Source organism: Pristis pectinata, chromosome 12 (assembly GCF_009764475.1).
Source record: "Pristis pectinata isolate sPriPec2 chromosome 12, sPriPec2.1.pri, whole genome shotgun sequence".
Lineage (NCBI taxonomy): Eukaryota > Metazoa > Chordata > Chondrichthyes > Rhinopristiformes > Pristidae > Pristis > Pristis pectinata.
The window spans coordinates 19068482-19086774 of NC_067416.1; the positions used below are offsets into that span (position 1 = coordinate 19068482).

Below are 18293 nucleotides of genomic sequence, written 5' to 3' on the forward strand. Positions count from 1 at the left end.
AATAACCTGGAATGTATGCTGGTCTTTGAACTTTTCAAATTGAAGTTAACAATTTTAAATGATGAAAAAAGGCATGCAAATCACTGTTTAAAAAAAGGGTTACAACCGCCAAATCTAACAGGTGGCTGGAAGGTTAGTAACCCCAACTTATTCAAGGCCTTCACAAGAATGGAAAGGATGGAGGTATCTTGTTGGTCTGATATATTCAACATCTGCGTTTCAGCAATTTTTTTTTGCTGTGAAATTGAGAATTCATTAAATTCTATTCACCAACTAGGCTGAAAGGATTCTCTGACATGTTAGAGCTATGGCTCATTTAAGAAAATGAACACCACTTTTGCAGCAGGGAATGTTCTATTGAAACTGAGGCCAAGATGCATCGTTAAACTCTCGACCAGGTTGGTTGGTCTCATTATGTTCAACCTCGTTTGCAACCTGCTTAAAATACAGCATCAAAAGAAAGGAATGCTCCAACATTTGATCATCACCTTAAATCCTCACAAAGTCTTAAACAATATCATAGAATCAGTGCACAAGAAGTGTCCAAAATCACAACCCAGTGACACTATCACAGCAAGTGCAAAGAGCTGCTCATACACATTTCATTCAACCCTAGTTCAGCCTACTATAAGTCTCTAATTCCTTACCTTGAAGAGGAATCGGTTGAAGCATTACCAACATCAACATTATCTGCAGGACATGCCCATAATGCTCTATTCTTGCTGTCAGATGCCAGAGTAAGGTGCTCTCTTTTTTCCACCCACTTAACAGTTCGTTACATTTAGTTAATCCAGTGAATGTAAAGAAAGGACAGGGAGATCAAGACAATTCTCTTCTCTCTTTGCCATTGTGCATTGATTTTCCAACATACATAGCACTCTTGTTACTGAAGCACAGCATAATTATCACATACCCTTAGCCACCTTAAGACAAAAGTAATATATTCAATACTTTCCCCAATGTTAATCACTCTGTGAAATAACACTGCCAAAATGTTCTGAAAAGTAGACTGCACGTAACATGCTGGTTAAAACAATCCTCAAATCAAACTACATTAAAGGAGAGAGAAAATGTCTTGATATTTATGACACTTTATTAATAATGACCAATAAGTTTGGATTGATCGTTGCAAAGCAAAATGCACACGGAAGCAAATATGGGGTGGAATGTAGCTTGCAGAGTGCCTTACTCTCTCCGTACCAAACCCTGGTCTGGTGTGATGGGACCAATCAAATATTTTGTTTAAAAAAAGATTGTCATTCTAATAAACATGTCAGATCCTGTCTGAGCCAGGAAAAGTTGGGGTTCCTGTACACAATGCTCCTACCTGAAGCAACAGCAGAGACACAGTATAACCCATCTTCCACTGTTGCTACAGCAGGAGATCAGCAGACTGTCCATGGATATTTGATCAATGGAGGGAAATCTAAATCATTTTCCAAAATATTTCCTTTTATGGCAGGTTTATATATTCACAATTTTGCTAAATCCTTAACACTACAGTACTGTGACAGAATTTCAGTTAAAAATATAAATATATTCAGCATTTACTTGTCTGCTGTGGCTCGATTGGTCTCTAACATGACTAAGAAAGTTGAAGATTCAAGTCTCCTTCCAAAGACTTGTTCAAAATCTAGGCTGACTCTTCAGTGCAGTACTGAGGGAGAGTAGTGCAAACTCGAACTTTAAGCTCGCCGACGATACCACTGTTATCAGCCGGACCAACAATAATGACAAGACAGAGTGCACAAAAGAGATCTCGAACCTTGTATTATGGTATCAGAACAACAACCCAGCCCTTAACATCTGCAAGACGAAAGAGCTGGTTGTTGACTTAAGGAAGCGGAAGGAGGGAAGCAGGGGTGAAAGTGCGTCAGCATATGTTCTTCTTAGGATGTCTGAGAAAATTCATCTTGTCCATGAGAATCCTCTCGGACTTCTACAAGTGCACTATAGAAAATATCTTGATGGGTGCATCTCAGCCTGGTTTTGCAACTATGCTGCTCTAGGCTGACGGAACCTGCAGAGAGTGGTAAACACTGCCCAGTCCATCACAAGCTCATCACTTCCTTCCATCCAGTCCATCTTCACAGTGCGTTGCTTCAGGAAGGCTTATAGTATCGTCAAAGATGCCTGCCACCATGGCCATTCCCTTTTCTCTCTTCTACCTTGTGGGAGAAGATACGGGAGCTTGACAGCCCAGATGACTGGACTCAAGAACAGTTTCTTCCCCACTATCAGACTTCTGAACCAATCACCTCTTTCAGATCCCCTTCCCAGTGGTGCTGCCACATTCTCAAACCTTTAATTCTACTTCTCTTGGTTATTCTGTTATTGTCACTTCAGCATTTCTTTTTTCACTTTTTCAGATTGCATTACTATCTTTTCACCGTTGTGTTGTACTTTGCACCATTCTGCTGTTTTGCATTCGTCGCTGTACTTATTGTTTTATTTATTATTACTGTGTACACTGTTTACTCTGAGCTTCACGCGAGCGAGAAATTTCGTTGCACCCTGGTGTATATGACAATAAACTAATCTAATCTGATCTGAACTGTTAGATGTCCTGTCTTTTGGATTATGGCCTATTTGCTCTCAGGTAGATGCAAAAGATCCCAATCCATGATTTCAAAAAAAAAGATGGTGGGAAGTTATTCCCAATGTTTTTGTGAACATTAATCCCTCAATTAACAGAATTAAAACAAATCTTCCAGTGTTTACCACACTAGTATTTGTGGGAGTTAGCTAACTGTGAATTGACTGTCATGTTTCCAACACCATAATAGTGACCACCCTTTGAAATTACTTCACTAGCTGTGCATTTTAGGGTGTCCTGAGTGAATGAAAGGTGTTATTACACAAGTGCAAGACATAGGAATGTAAGAAACTGGAATGGCTGCAAGACCCCATGATCTTGCTTTGTCCTTTGAACAAATGATGATGACATTCACTTTTCTGCCCTATGCCCATATCACTCAATTTTCCTGCATTCCAACAATCCAATGAATACTGCCTTGAATATTTTCAATAACCAAGCATCCACAGCCCCCTGTATAGAGAACTCCAAAGATTCACAACCTTGAATGAAGAAGTTTTTCCTGAAATCAGATCTAAATGGCTAACTATCCTGAGATTGTGCCTCCTTCCTCTACCTTTCACCCAATAGAATCAAGTGGCCAGATTCCAAGAATGATTGCTGGCCACAGACAGCCCCGATAAGTTCAGACCCCATTTGGCGTGTTCAGGTTTCCCTTCCCATTACTGCTTTGATTCCAGCTTTCCTCCCTCAGGAGAAGGTAGTCCAAAGAGAAAGGTTAAGCTAAGGACGAAGGAAAACCACCTCTGTTACTGTTCTCCAGTAAATGACTTAAGAATTCAAAAGAACCTGAGTTTACCACTTGTCCTGGAACTAATGTTGTCCAATGGGGGTGGAGGTACATTCACTGGGAATGTGAGTGTTACACATGGACACAATTATTAAAATGAATAATTTTTACTCTCTGTTTATAATTAGTGGAGAATGGGAAAGGGCAGTAAAAGCAAATCTCCCTGATATAGAGCACAGCAAGAATGTCTGAGAATTCCCACCCTAACTGCTGGTGGATGAAACTGCAAACTTTTTTTCAATCTTTTTTTAATAATTGAACATGCGATTTTCTCAACTCATATTAATAGGGGAAAAAACTTTCCCATACTGGGACTATAATAGCAAAAATCACCAAACTACTACAGGTCTACTTTCAAAATAGACAAACATACATTTCCCCATATTGATTTTTTTCCCATTGTTTCTCAAAGATACAGAACAGAATTCAACTTTTCAATTTGGTGGGGGAGGGGAGGAAAGCTACAAAGGTAGTCATTACATTCACCTCCAACATTATTCTGTAATAGTTCTGTTCAGAAAGATGAATATACTTTAACTTCTTCTGAGGCAAACCCACATAGGTGGCTTGGCTTCACTCCAGATCTGTAGCTTCTGAGATAGCTATTGAATCCTACACTGGACCCACAGCTCTGCCACAGTTGGGACAGGTGATGCTCAATAGCACAAGTAACATTTTGTTTGGATCAGCTTGCACGTCATTGTTTAGCTGACATAGAAAGGTGACTGGGAGGGATCAGCTGGGGACGATCCTTGCGATGACTTTCCTTGCGGCAGACAGCAGGGAGTTTCATGTATAAGTATTATAAACAGACTTCTCTTTTCTTGAAGATGGTCATGATTACATTATCTTTGGGATCCTCTGGCATGCTCTCCTCTTCCCAGAAGACCAGAATCCATACATTTTCCTTCATCTATTAAACATTTTTAAGCTGCTAGAATTATTTCAATTTTTATGAGATGGGCATATATTCCATCACTACTTTTTCCTGACAAAGCTGCAAAATGTATACTACATCAGCAAATTGAATATTTCTATTTATGACTAAATTAGAGCTCCATCGACATTCAGTATTTTTGAACAGCGATACCTATGAAACCAAAAAAAAGTGATAAAATAATTCATTTGCTTATCAATTTTGATCAGTCTAATTAACAGCAAATTATATGTAAATTAGCCTAGTCATTCAAAATGGGTAGGCTAATTTCATCTGTGAATGTTATTTGTGAAATTGCCAGGGAGAAGATATAAATAAGGAAATGAGAAAAACAAGCCTGGCATTAACATGCTATACAATGACTTTAACATGCACTTAAGGAAGTCTGGAACACCTGCCTTCTGCATTAGACATCAGACCAAGTCAGTTTTTTACAAGATTCAAAACATGAACTTGGCTCAGACAGTTTCAAACAGGGCTACAGTTTAATTCATTAAAATCTGATGGACGAATTAAACAGGTTTCAACAGGCCATGTTGCAAACATTTGGTTATCATATGTAAATCCATAAAATATTATTCCTAAATGTAATATACTTTGCTTAATTTTTGTTGTTTTTACAATACTTGTTTATGTAATGAATGTTGACAATACTTCGTGGAACTGATGTTAAATAGTTAGTGAGATTGATGGTACAAGGGAGAGGCATTAACACACAGTTGATTGCATTTCTACACAGCCCCTTGTACTGCCTGGCTCAGAAACTCCTCCAAACCAATTCATCCTATGAAGACACCAGCATTCTTTTAACAGAAGCAACTGGAAGCAGAAATAACTAGTCATGAAAGTCTTTGTGATTGTTCAGTTCCCTTAAAGGGACCTTAATAGTGATGTTCTCTGGTAGGTCATTTTTAAGCCAGAATGAACATACATTCTTTGCTTCAACTGTCTATACTACTGCACTATGAAGGATGACATCCCACTGATTTAACTTCAAGACAACATAGACAAACTGATAAATGACCTAACCACAAATAAATAAAGAACTGTAAATCTCATCTAACCACCATGACAGATGCCTTTAATGTGATGTTACCAGGTGAGGTCTAGTGATTGATCAAAATCCAGTCAGGGATTGCCATGGTTCTTACAGAAATTCAGCATTCTACACCCTTGTAAATTGTGAACTGAAGAGTTTTAAGTCATCACTTAAAATTTGTGCAAGTGCTATGGAATAATGACAATCCTGCACAAGAATCAAACAATAGCTGATTTTATAACAGAATCCAATAATTATCTTGATCAATAGCAATTATAACCCAGACCAAAACAAACTTAAAATACATAGTTATAGCTGCTTATCCTATATTATTGCTGTATGTAAGTGCAGTCAAAGTCATAAATTTATAAACTATTTTCTTTGACAATGTCATATCTTTGAGATTACAGAGACTTGTGTCACAGCTCTGCTCACCCCTTGCTCCAGCTGTCATCCTGGTCCCATGGCTGCCAAGAATCCAGGTAAAATGTATTGTTCAGGGGTAGGAAAATATACAAAGCACATGGTTGTCAAAGTTGGTTTCAGAACTGAGTAAAAGAAATAAAATAAAAAATGCTGGGGAAAAAAAACACCAAGGAAGTCCTCACAGAGCCCATGCAAACATTTCCTCCTCAATCAACACAAAAAAGAACTAACAATTCACCCTGTACAATTTGAGGAGATAAACAGTCAACGTTTTGGGTCGAGACCCTTCATTAGAACTGGTGAAGGGTCGTGACCTGAAACGTGGGCTATTTATTTCCCTCCATAGATGCTGCCTGACCTGCTGAGTTCCTCCAGCATTTTGTGTATATTGCTCCAGATTCCAGCATCTGCAGAATCTCTTGTGTCACCATTTGAAGAGATCTTGCTGCACACAAATTGGCTGCTAGATTTACATACAAAAGTGTCCTTCAAAAATAACTTATTCCCTGTTAAGTGCTTTGCAATGTCCCAAAGATGTGAAAAGTTACTAAATAAAAACTTGCCTTACATTATTAACTGATAGTTTTATCTGTAACATAGATCTACATGGCTCCAGGTCTGATTCTGGGTCTATGCTGTTAATTGATTTCACTTAAATTGTCAATATTGCTTCAAGACTGACAAAGGAAACAAAAATAACTGTAGCCACTGCTCATGTTCCTTGATTCCATAGAACTTCCCATCAGTTTGACAGAGAGTGAACACAAAACCATGAGCAGCAGGACTTAAAGTTGGCCACTCAGCCCCTCAAGCTATTCAGCAAGTTCATGGTTAATTGATTTCAACTCCACCTTCCTATACTGCCCCCCTATCATGTGATTCCTTTAGTGGCCATAAGTATAGCTGATCTCTGCAGAGAATATGTTTAGTGACTGACTATACATAAATCTTTGAGGTAGAGAAATAAAAATCATTATGTTCTGTGGTGACAGTCTAAGCCAGACAGAGTGACTGCCTGGACTGGACCACTGAGTGACTGCCTGGAGCTGGACTAGGACTAACCAGCTGGAGCCTGTCCACTGAGTGACCCGGAGTCTGACAGAGTGACCATCCAGTCAGACTAGAGGACTGAGTAACTGCCTGGAGCCAGATCCCTGAGTGACTATCTAGGGCAGATTAGGACCAGACCACTGCAAATGCCCAGAATTGGACACAGAGGAGGCCACCTAGAGCTAGATGCAGTGTGACCACCTGGAGCCGGATAGAGTGGCCACTCTGAGTGACCACCTGGATCAGAACGCATTGCGATTGCCTGGAGTTTGACCTCTGACTGACCACCCAAAGTTCAATACTGAGTGACCATCTGGAGCTGGATCAGGAGTGACAGCCTGGAGCCAGACATTTGACTGACCATCTAGAGCAGATACAGAGTCACCACTCTAGGGGATTTCAATTTCCTAAATATTAACTGGGATTAGTTTAATTTAGCATCGTTGTCAGCGCAGACAATGGTGGGCTGAAGGGCCTGTTTCTGTGCTATATTTTTCTATGTACTGTAGAAAGAAATTTCTCCTCATCTCAGGCCCAAATGTTTGAATCTCTTACCCTGAGACTATGACCACAATTCTAAACTCTCCAGCTAGGAGAAAAAGATCAGCTGTCTTATAGAGCCTCCAGGTATTTTATTTGCTTCACTGGGTGTAATGTGTAATCTCGTCTTTTCTATTAACTGATGTTATGACTTACTATGTATTCTATGGGCCTCTGCAATTTAAAGTCAAGATTGTGATTGAGTAGTTAGCAACTTAGGGTGAATATTCATTGAAATAACTCTACATAGATGTGGGTCAGTGACACTAGAAACAATTCTGAGGTTTATAGTGTAAATGAAAAGGACAAATGTAAAAACACCAAAAATACTATGACTACATTTTACCCACTTAATTCACTGCAATACTATGGGCATCAAAATAAAGCTGTCTGTACATAAAGAGGAAAAATTGGTTTATAACCAAGAAATCATCAAATGTTCAGTTTTAGTCTGAGGTTGGCAATAAATATGAAGTGAGTAACAGAACAAATATTTGCCCATAAACTGGGCATTTCAGGAACATTTCTTGAATAATATCTATTGACTGTTAAAATTTATCTTTTGCCTCTTGAAATGCCGTTGCTTTTTTGTTTCTTTACTACTTATTTGCATCATTCCCATTCCACAGATGAAGCAAAAGTGTGAACAAACTAATCCAATTTAGAGTCAAGACTAGTCTTAGCTGACAACCAGGAGACAAGTGTGAACAGACAAAAGGTTAGACTAAATTGCATTATCTTCTTTTTTTAAAAAATTTGTTCAGTTTTCAGGATCTAGATGTTGCTGGCAAGGCTAATATTTATTGTCCATTTTTAATTGCCCTTGAGGAGGTGTTGTTCAGTTGCTTTCTTGAAAGCTGCAGTCTTTCTGTTGAAAGTACTCTCATAGTGCTGTTGAATAGGGAGTTCCAGGATTTAGTCCATGTGATAATGAAGTACAAGCAATAAATTTCCATATCAGGATGGTGTGCAACTTCTGCTGTTGTGTGCTCTTTTAATGCACATGGTTAATTATCTTGTATTATTATTAATACACCTTTAGATCACACCTGTGTTTGAAAAACCTACTGGAAATATAGGAAAAATAAATTGTTCTTTTGTTCCAGACACCATGCCAACCAAACTATATAATTTAGTATTCCAGTACCAAACAAAAAAACCTAATCTAAAGGGAATTATAACTTAACATGCCTCAGTGGTGTGTGGAGCAAGCAACACATTAAATTGCAACAAATAGTATGGTCACATTTCTTTTCAAAGCTAAAAAAGTACTAATTTATAAATATACACTGCAGTTATAATACTCTAGACTCTGCAGTAACCAGTGGTTGAATGCTTCCTTAGCGTAAGTTTGACCAATTCACATATGCGGGATTGAAAGTGCTTTCTTGATAACTGACATTATTATGTAGTTTAAAAGGGTCTAATCTTATGCATTAAAACTATTTGAATATAGAATGAATGCTCATTGATGAGCTTTGTATCATGATGATATTAATTTTTCATTGTTAATTACCAATTTCCATATCTGACTACTCACAAAATTCAAACATTTTTCCCCTCAACTACACCAATATGAATTATTTTTTGTCCCAGTTTGTCTCCTTGCAACAACACCAATGCAAGACATTTGCCCAAAGTTGATGGCTTTGGAACACACCCAAATAACTGTCATTACTCTTCTGAAGGGTTGAGGTGTTACACTTCATGGAGACTGTGTGGCCAACTCTTTCTTCTTTCCTCATTACACTCTATCCTCTCACACAGACAGGACTGCTGATCATGGAAAACAACCTGGATAGTCTGGGAATCTGCAACAATTTAGTTGTGATGACTGGAACCTACATTTCTGTAGCAAGTACTTCATTCCTTGCTGGTTTAATGTGATGACTTTACATTTGTTTTATATCCAAATCCCATTTTTTATGGTTGGAATCCGTAAGCAGACAACAGAACTACTTACATTACAAGACTATGCTATCATGTTCAAATCTGGTGAAGAGAGAGAAAATGCTTGGCTGCTTTATTTTTATGCACCACTGATTTGACACCATCAACTTCACAGCTGCCAAAATGAAGTCCAAAGAGGCTTTAACCATGATTTATGTTTGAAACTGTCTATTTCGCATTTTAATAACTCTGTTCAGCATCCACTGATTTCATAAATAATGTATCATTTCCCTTATTTGGTACTAACTTACTTTGAAAGCGAAAAAAAATAACAGTTTGAATATTTAACCATCTAAGAGCTAAAAATGATTTAAAGCTTTCAGGTGAGTTTATATTTATTCTTGAACATAGATTAATTCAACTAACACTTTGCCACACAGATACTGTCTATAATAAATGTCAGATGCTTCAATCTTTTTTTTAGGTAAGCATCTAAATTTTTGACGGCGAACTACTACAAACTCCTGGGATAGCAGCATAATCTCCTTGGGCGGCACGGTAGTGTAGCGGTTAATGTAACGCTATTATAGTGCCAGCGACCCAGGTTCAATTCCCGCCGTTGTCTGTAAGGAGTTTGTACGTTCTCCCCGTGTCTGCGTGGGTTTTCTCCAGGTGCTTCAGTTTCCTCCCACATTCCAAAGACGTACGGGTTAGGAAGTTGTGGGCATGCTATGTTAGTGCCAGAAGCATGGCGACACTTGCGGGCTGCCACCAAAACATTCTACACAAAAGATGCATTTCACTGTGTGTTTCAATGTACATGTGACTAATAAAGAAATCTTATCTTCTATGTAGAAATTTTTTCGTCAAAGATATCATAACGCCCCTTTAAAACAACACCAAAAGAAAAGAGTTAATTAATTAATTTTGGAGGATTTTGATAAATAGCATGTCTCCATGTTTGCCTATCTCCTGCATTGTCTTAAATTTTTAACAGTAAAGTTTCCATAGCTTGATGCTTAATTTTCTTTTGGAATTCCTGCTCAGTATCCTAAGAACAAAGGAAGCTCCTATCCATTTTATTCTTAGTTAAAAAACAAATCCAAAAACAAATTAAACTGAGTCTTTCCCTATTTCACAGACTAAAAAGTTTTTTTTTGCTAAAGTTCCCTCCTTATCTTGGGAAATCCTGCAGGGGTTGAATACATGTCAGCCAGATGCCTGCTACAATTCCCTTGAACAGGGGCATAACCCAAAGGACCAGAGGGTCAAAAACTCTTGAAAGATCAGTTTGACTCTGGTATTTCATTTCATTTCTACAAAGACCTGGTTCTCTGCTCCAGGCTCAGTTTATGGAAATTAAAAGGAGGGCTAACACCAGGCAGTTACACTTATCCTCAACACCTAATCTAATGCTGCCATGGCATGCAGTCTCAGAAGTTTATGCTGCACATCCATTCATTGCTCATGGCTCAAGTAAGTAAAGCTACACCATGTGAGTCAAGTCACAGTCAATATCAGAGCAAATCCAAACCTCCGTAAAGGAGGATACCCATGGTATAATTCGGACTCAATTATAGAAGGCAAAATATCAAAGATCAGCCTTTAAACAGGATGAGTAGAGAGAAATACATGTTTTAAACACGCAACACAAAATTAAAGATTTTCTTAATGGACTAATTTGTGTATTAAGGTCCAATTGAAAAGAAATGTCTAGAAATACATTCCTGGTCAGGGGCTAAATAATATGGAAAATGAAAATTAAAAAAAAGTGCAGTTGCTGGAAACCTGAAATAAAAACAAAAAATGCTGAAAACACTCAGTGGGTCAGGTGGCATCTGTGGAACAAGAAACAGAACTAATGCTTCAGGCTGAAGACCCTTCATCAGAACTGGAACAGTGAGTAAACAAGTTAGTTTTAATCTGCAGAGAGTGTGTGTGGGGGACGGAGCATGAAAAATGCATGAAAGAGTCATTGTTTCAGTCCTGCATGGGGCTGCTTCCTTAAATGCTTTTCCAATAGATTGATGACAGTATTGGTGCTGCTTTCTACATTCAGACTAAACTCAAAAATTTCATTGCTTTTGTTGCCAACTTTCACCCTACTTTCTCATGTCATCCACTGCTGTCCTTCCTTTTCTGGATCTGTCTGTCTGTCTCCATCTCAGTAGATAGATTAGCAACAAACATTCCTCTTAAGTCTACAGACCCCTGCAGCTACTTTAACTATACTTCCTCCTACCATTCCTCCTCTGAGAGGGTTCCATTCCATTCTCCCAGTTGCTCCATCTCTGTCAAGTCTGCTCCGGTGATGAGGCTTTCCATACAAATGTCGCCCTTTTTCCTTAACCATGGCTTTCCCCCTACCATTGTTGATGGAGCCCTCATCCACGTCTCTTCCATTTCCTACACCTCTGCTCTCACTCCCTCTCCTCCCAGTCACAGCAAGGCTAGAGTTCCCAAAGTCTTCACCATCCACCCCACCAGCCTCCACATTCAATGCCACTAGATGTATTTTTCCTTCCCCTCCCCTTTCAGCATTCCAAAGGGATTGCTTCCCTTGCAACTCCCTAGTTTGTTCTCCCTTCTCCATTAACCACTGTCCTTCTCATGGCAATTTCCCATGCAACCACAATACCTACTCTTTTGACTCATCCCTTCCACCATTCAAGGACATAAACCATTCTTCCAGGCAAAGCAGTAATTCACTTGCACTTCTTCCAATCTAATGCATTGCATTTAGTTCTCAGGATAAGCTCTCCTCTGCATCAGAGAAACCAAACACAGATGGGGTAACTGCTTCTTGGGGCACCTTGCTTCGGTCTGCAGGGTAACCCTATGCTTCCAGTTGCTTGTCATTTTGCTTCTCCATCCCACTCCCACTCTAAATAATTTGTCTACACTGTTCTAATGAGGCTCCCCCTATATTAAGTTTGAAGAACAGCACCTCATTTCCCATCAGGGCACTTTGTTGCTTATAGGTCATAATATCAAATTCAACAATTTTAGGTAACTTACTTTCTCTCTTTGTATCAAAAATGGCTCTCTCCACTGACAATGCTTGATCTACTGGACATTTCAAACATTCTCCTTTTGGATTCAGTTCTCAGCATTTCACAACTTTGACATGAACCTTTGTTTGTTTTCTTTCTCTCTAACTATCCTCACTAATATGTTAACCAGATGGCTTTGTAAACGGGCTATAAAGCAAGGGAACCCTGCCTCCATCCTTTCAGAAATATTCGTTTTGCCCTACACAGGCAACCCCTGTGTTACGGCCATTCGGGTAACGGAAATACACACTTACAGAAGTTGACAGCAGTTTAATAGGTGAGATCTTGAGTATGAAACCATGTTGCAGAATTTGCAAATCACTACCCAAAAATTTGAGATGCAGAATAAAATTCGCTCTCATGGAATTTATGTGGGAAAAAAGTAAAAAAAAGAAAAAATGCAAAATTCATCTTTTTTGCAACTTGTGTTTCTTGACACACTTGCAGACGACATGACTTCTTGTTACGGAAAATTGTGATATAGGCTGTTTTCTTGGAATGCAACCCCCATAATGCGGGGCTTCCTGCATATCCTTCCTTCACCTGCCATTTAACACCAACTTGTTTTCTCATTTTTTCAGTTCTAATGAAGGAGCTTCAATGTTTCGTTTCTCTTTTCATAGATGCTGCCTGACCTGCTGAGCAGAAGCTGTGGGTTCTACTTCATTTCTGAAATCCAGCTCTATTGCCTTTACTGAAAAGATTCTGAATTTCACTGTCGATCACTTTTGGGAGCAGGGTGTCAATAGTTATTATAGAAATTGGAAAAAATCCTCTCCAGAGTTCAGACTTCCTAGCACCTAAATCAGGCCCTTCCCCCCCAAGATAGATACAAGCCTGGGAAATGAGGGCAGGGAGAATTTGCAGTGTTCTGACAAAACTGAAATATGGAATCTAATTAAAAATGTATATTGTGAAAATGAATATATTTAAGATTGAACAGTTCTACTACAAAGGCACAGTTTTTACAAATCTTTCTGTTAAGAACTGCAACCCTAAACAGTGTACATTTCTGAAGTCACTCTCAGGAATGTACCAATGTGCTACACCATGCAGTCACAAGACAAGGGTATAAACTCGCAGTTCTCCTCATGGTGAACTTGTGATTTCAAATGTTTTAATTTGGGCAGCTGCCAAGTGGAGGCCAGGCATTTCCCCAAAGAAAGAGGGAAGGAGAAAATTCAATCTACAGGACTGATAGTTTCATTTCAACCACAGCCCTCATAGTTTTTAAACCATCTTTTAATTTGATGCAAGAATACTTCTCAAGAACAACCTTTTCCTTTAATCAATAGCTGGACGAGCATGGATTTGAGCTCCCAGCTTTTAATATTTCACAATTAACCACAATTATATAACAAACAAAATGTAGAATGAAAAGCAGGGTATTTCAGCAAATGGAAGATTCCCTCAATCATTTAATGTTAAAAGATATTCAATGTTTGCAAAACTTATCTTTCCCTGTGAATCACAAAACAAACCTAACAATATTTCACGCTCCTCCCCTATCTTGCATTCTTCTTTACATAATCAAATGACCATGACTGCTTTCTTGACCAGTTGTCTCCCACACCAAGCTGTCACTAAAAATGCTCCTGTTACAAGCAGGAAGAAAATAATAACTCATTAACTAGTGATGAGAACCTAACAGTTCTCTCTATATTCTCAGATTACCTCCAAACGAAAACACTGACTGCAATTTCCCTCAACCGTCGACAGACTCCTGGACATAAGCTTTCATTCAATTAATCTATCAATCAGTTAAGAAAATCTCATTTAGTCAATGTATGGCATTCTGCGTCTTTGGCAACAATCAGTATGAGATGCTGCTTTGAAATTGCTGATTGTAATGAGCTACAAAACCCACCAAGGTTTATGAAATAAATGTCAGACTAGCGACAGAAGTCCTGACGTTCTTTCACAATCTTTAAAGAGATGTTACTGTAATTTAGAGAACTTTACCAGCTTAAATAGTAAATCTTAACATACTTTGAAAAAAATTAATGTAGCAATCAAATTCATTGACTTCTTAACAACACAGTGCATGTCACCATCAAACATGTTTTGAGGAAGCCTTTTTAAATCACCAGTATCTGACAGTGACTTTGTGGAACCACTACAAGGACTCAAGATCACTACCAAAATAATTAGCATTTTATTTGGATAATAGTACATCAGAAAACTACAAAAAAAATTACAAACTCACTGCCTGGTGAAGGTATTGAAGGAAAAATGCCATCTCCTTTTTCATGCATGTAAATTTTTGTGTTTCTTACCTATGGGGAAATTAGGAACTAAATAGAGGCTTACAAAAAAATAAGCAAAGCTTGAAAATAAAAAAAACTTTGTAACACATGGGGCTTTCAAAGACATAAATGTCAGCAAGTATACATTTATCAGCCACAAAAGCCAAAGTCGAAAAGTTGGTCACTCCAGTAAACCTCTGTAAATAACTTCAGTTGTCTTATTGTGAAGTGCGCAAGTTACCAAATTTCAATAATTTATTTGGCAGATTAAACAAACAAAAAACAAAGAAAGAATAGAAGCATTTGAATATTCAATTAGATATTCAATTAGACTTTTATTTTCTTTTGATATAAACACAGTGACCATTTAGCTTTGAAATCATTGAAATTTAACTTACCTTCCATTTCTGATGCATCATCAGCAGGTTTAAACTGTGGCCGTGCTAGAACGACTGCTGCCATGGTTAACATGGCCCAGCAGACTAAGCAACAACTAGGCATCCTGTTAGTGAAGATAGCTAAACTGGTGCTGGAACTCCATCTTGACTCTAATCCCATCTGAATTCTTTTATATAGGCATGAAAGACAAGTGTCCTCTTCTTAACCGTGTAACTCCTCACTTGAAAGGCTGCAAAGATAAGAATTAGCTTGTCAGTCGGACATTTTTGGAAGCCTGCTTCAATACACAGGGTGGTACTCAGCTTCAAATATGATAATCGTTATTTTTACATCTGTGATATTAATTCCTCATTACAGCATAAATAAACCTATTTCAGTTATTTCTGTGAAAAGTTGCAGAAGAAACTTAAAAAAATCTTAAAAACCATGTTTTTTTTTACCAAAAAAATTGAGGAATTATTCTACTAAAGCTTTTAGTATCTAATATTTTCACAGTATCATGCTTAGAAAGCATGAACCCACACATCATGGACTCAGTGAAATGCATCACAAAAGATTAAAAGGTACAAAGATTTCATATTCTGTGATTCTTCCTGTCCTTCCTTCATTTAGTTTCCCCTTTTGTGTTCTTTCTGCAATGGAGATTTAAAAGAACCCTACTGGAAAATAAGCTTAGAATTGCTTCACTAAACAAAGTTTTGTCAGAATTATACAGTTAAAATGACTGCATGCATCCGTTAAGTATTTTTTTCCCAGTTGGTATTGCAAATGAGGATGCAAACAATAAGTAGGGCTATCCTCTGCACAAGCAAAGCATGGGAGACTGGATCAGCAAACAAAAGCTACACAACCTGAGTAATACACATTATGACCTGAGTCAACATATAGCACAAAATATAAAGTTGTGCATAACAGAAAAATCAACTGAGGGAAATAAAACTACTGCTCAAGAATAAATGCTTGTGAAAGGGATATTTACCTCCAATCTCCACAGATAAAAAAAACTACCAAAACCCAACTTAGCACCTTTCTTGACCAAATATTAACTATGTTTGATTACAGAACCTGAATGAAACACAATTCCAAGACTGGCTATTCCTTACTGACCTGACAGTATCAATTTACATCAGTGAAAAATTAAATTAGCTCATACCGCACTTTTCTGCTCATGAAAGTTCTGTTGCTGATCAAGATTGAGTTACATTTAGCTTTAAAGCAATGCCTTTCACTCCAGGGGTCTCTAACATCTCTAAACCCATCTTGCTTATGTGATGACTACACAGAACAGGTGATCCGCAATTCAAAAGATCAATATACTAAAAAAGCATCCGACCATTGTACTCTTGATATTCCACAAGTTCAGATGGAACATGTACCGATAATAAATTATACTTTCAACGAGAGAAAACATTTCAAACAATCTCACTCAATATCAGAAGCTTTGTATTTTTACCACTACAACTTAAAAAAAATTCTGCTATTTATGGTTATGAAGCAATTGGATATTTTAAAATATTTTTTTCACATATCCTTCTTCATTTTCCATTTAATGTACTTTTAGTAAAAAAAATACTGGTTGGTTATAATATACCTTCAGATAATTAAACCTAGTAAAGGACATAATTTGAGTATGATAAAAGATAGGAATTTCTGCCCAGCAGCATTTGCTATACAGAATGCATCTTAAGTGGTTAGTAGATGATCCCGGAGTTCTTTTCATACTGATCAAACTTTTCACTTAGCTGTTCTAGAGCTTGGACTACAACTAGTTACAGTTCACACTTTCATCATTTTAAAACTAACATTTTCTATTTATTCTACTAATTATTTCCATCCAATATATTGCTCTTCCATTGAAGCAAGAGACATAAAAGATTGTGGTGATAAAAATAGATTACAACTTTATATCACAATTGAATAAATATTTCAAAAAATACTACAGTTTTCTCAAGAAACATTCAAATTTATAGAATACTTTAAAATTGCTACATATTGTGTGGTACAGTTTTTAAAATAAAATCACATTTAGGAAAAATGCTCTATTGGTCTTAAGTACCTCAACCTGAACACAACTTTTCTCAGACTGTTCACATATTAGCCCCTTGCAGTAATACAGAAATGCACAGCAATCCTTTACAGAGTTCCTGATACAGTGAAAGCTGGTCTTTTTTGAAAGGGAACTTTGTCTCCCTCCACAGACTACATTGGGGAGGAGCTGTCAAGTTAATTTGATTGATGGCCTCAATGCCACCCGCTCTCCAAGCCATTTTCACCTCATCACATACCTGCCCAAATTATTCTAAACATGGGAAAGGCGGTGAGGTTGAGAGAAGTACTGCATTCCTTCAAAGTAAAAAAAAATCTCCATGTACAGTTTGCAAGTGAGCACTTGCTTTGCAGTGACTAATGAAATTTAACTTCAAAATGATTATCAAACAGAGACATCATTATTTTTCAGCCACGGTTAATTTTTCTTTTCTATCCCTTAAGAATACCACAATGTTACATTCAAACAAAGCATGAAATAAAAAGATACCGCATTTCTGATTTCAAAGATTACATTCTCTTTCATTTTTTTGGCATACAATAATTGTCTGCAATCCAACACTACTTGGTAGAATTACCTTAACTACCACAGTAAGAACATGACCCACGTACCCCACAGCAGGCGTGTGCACAGGATGAATTAAAGCAAGGAATGTGGGCTCCCTCGGGTAGTCTTCTAGAAACAGTTGTCCCTGGACTACTTGGATCCAACTGCCACGGGTCTCCGAGGAAAAATCAACTACTTGGATCAACGAAAACATGACCCAAACACACATATCCAACATGCGGCTCTTGCAGAATGAACAGGAGTGTCCATCTCTCTAAATAACTTTCTCTTGTTTAAAAAAAAGGCAAATTAAATTACAAGAGATTACAATTCTCTTGACAGTATTACTGTAAGAAAGCAAAGATGGCAACGAAACAGAATAAAAGATTCTGCAGCCCTGGCTTTGGATACACTTCATTCACAAGCTCGTTGCAATCTCAAAAGCCTTGTGGTGTCTGTAAATCTTTTCTCCCTCTCTCTCCCCTCTTTGGTCACTCCCCTCTGTTTGTAATCTGAACCCGTTCCTGAACTGAGCTTCATCATCAAACAAGCAGAGCAAACTGCCTCTGCCAATCAAATCAGTTTTCAGTAATGTTTAACTCTGTGGGCCAGGCTGTAACTCCTCTACTTCACAGCATGTAGAACTTGGCACACGGTTTGCTGGCATGCCCCTCAACTCAGTTTAGTCCCAACACATGAACAAATATTTGAAAGACTAGTAGCTGCTGCACTCA

The 18293-nt window shown here is 37.9% G+C and overlaps 1 protein-coding gene across 2 annotated transcripts in view; it reads right to left on the reverse strand.

Annotated features, from left to right (window-relative positions):
- LOC127576950 (fibroblast growth factor receptor 2-like) overlaps window positions 1-18020 on the reverse strand; it is a 78118-nt gene extending 60098 nt beyond the window's left edge. For both annotated transcript variants that reach the window (XM_052027776.1, XM_052027775.1), the window contains exons 1-2: window positions 17625-18020; window positions 14966-15195 (exon numbers count right to left, since the gene is read on the reverse strand). In XM_052027776.1, the coding sequence (XP_051883736.1) occupies window positions 14966-15125 (160 nt within the window). In that variant the 5' untranslated portion in view covers window positions 15126-15195; window positions 17625-18020. The remainder of the gene's footprint in view (window positions 1-14965; window positions 15196-17624) is intronic.
- Between the last annotated feature and the right edge of the window lie 273 nt (window positions 18021-18293).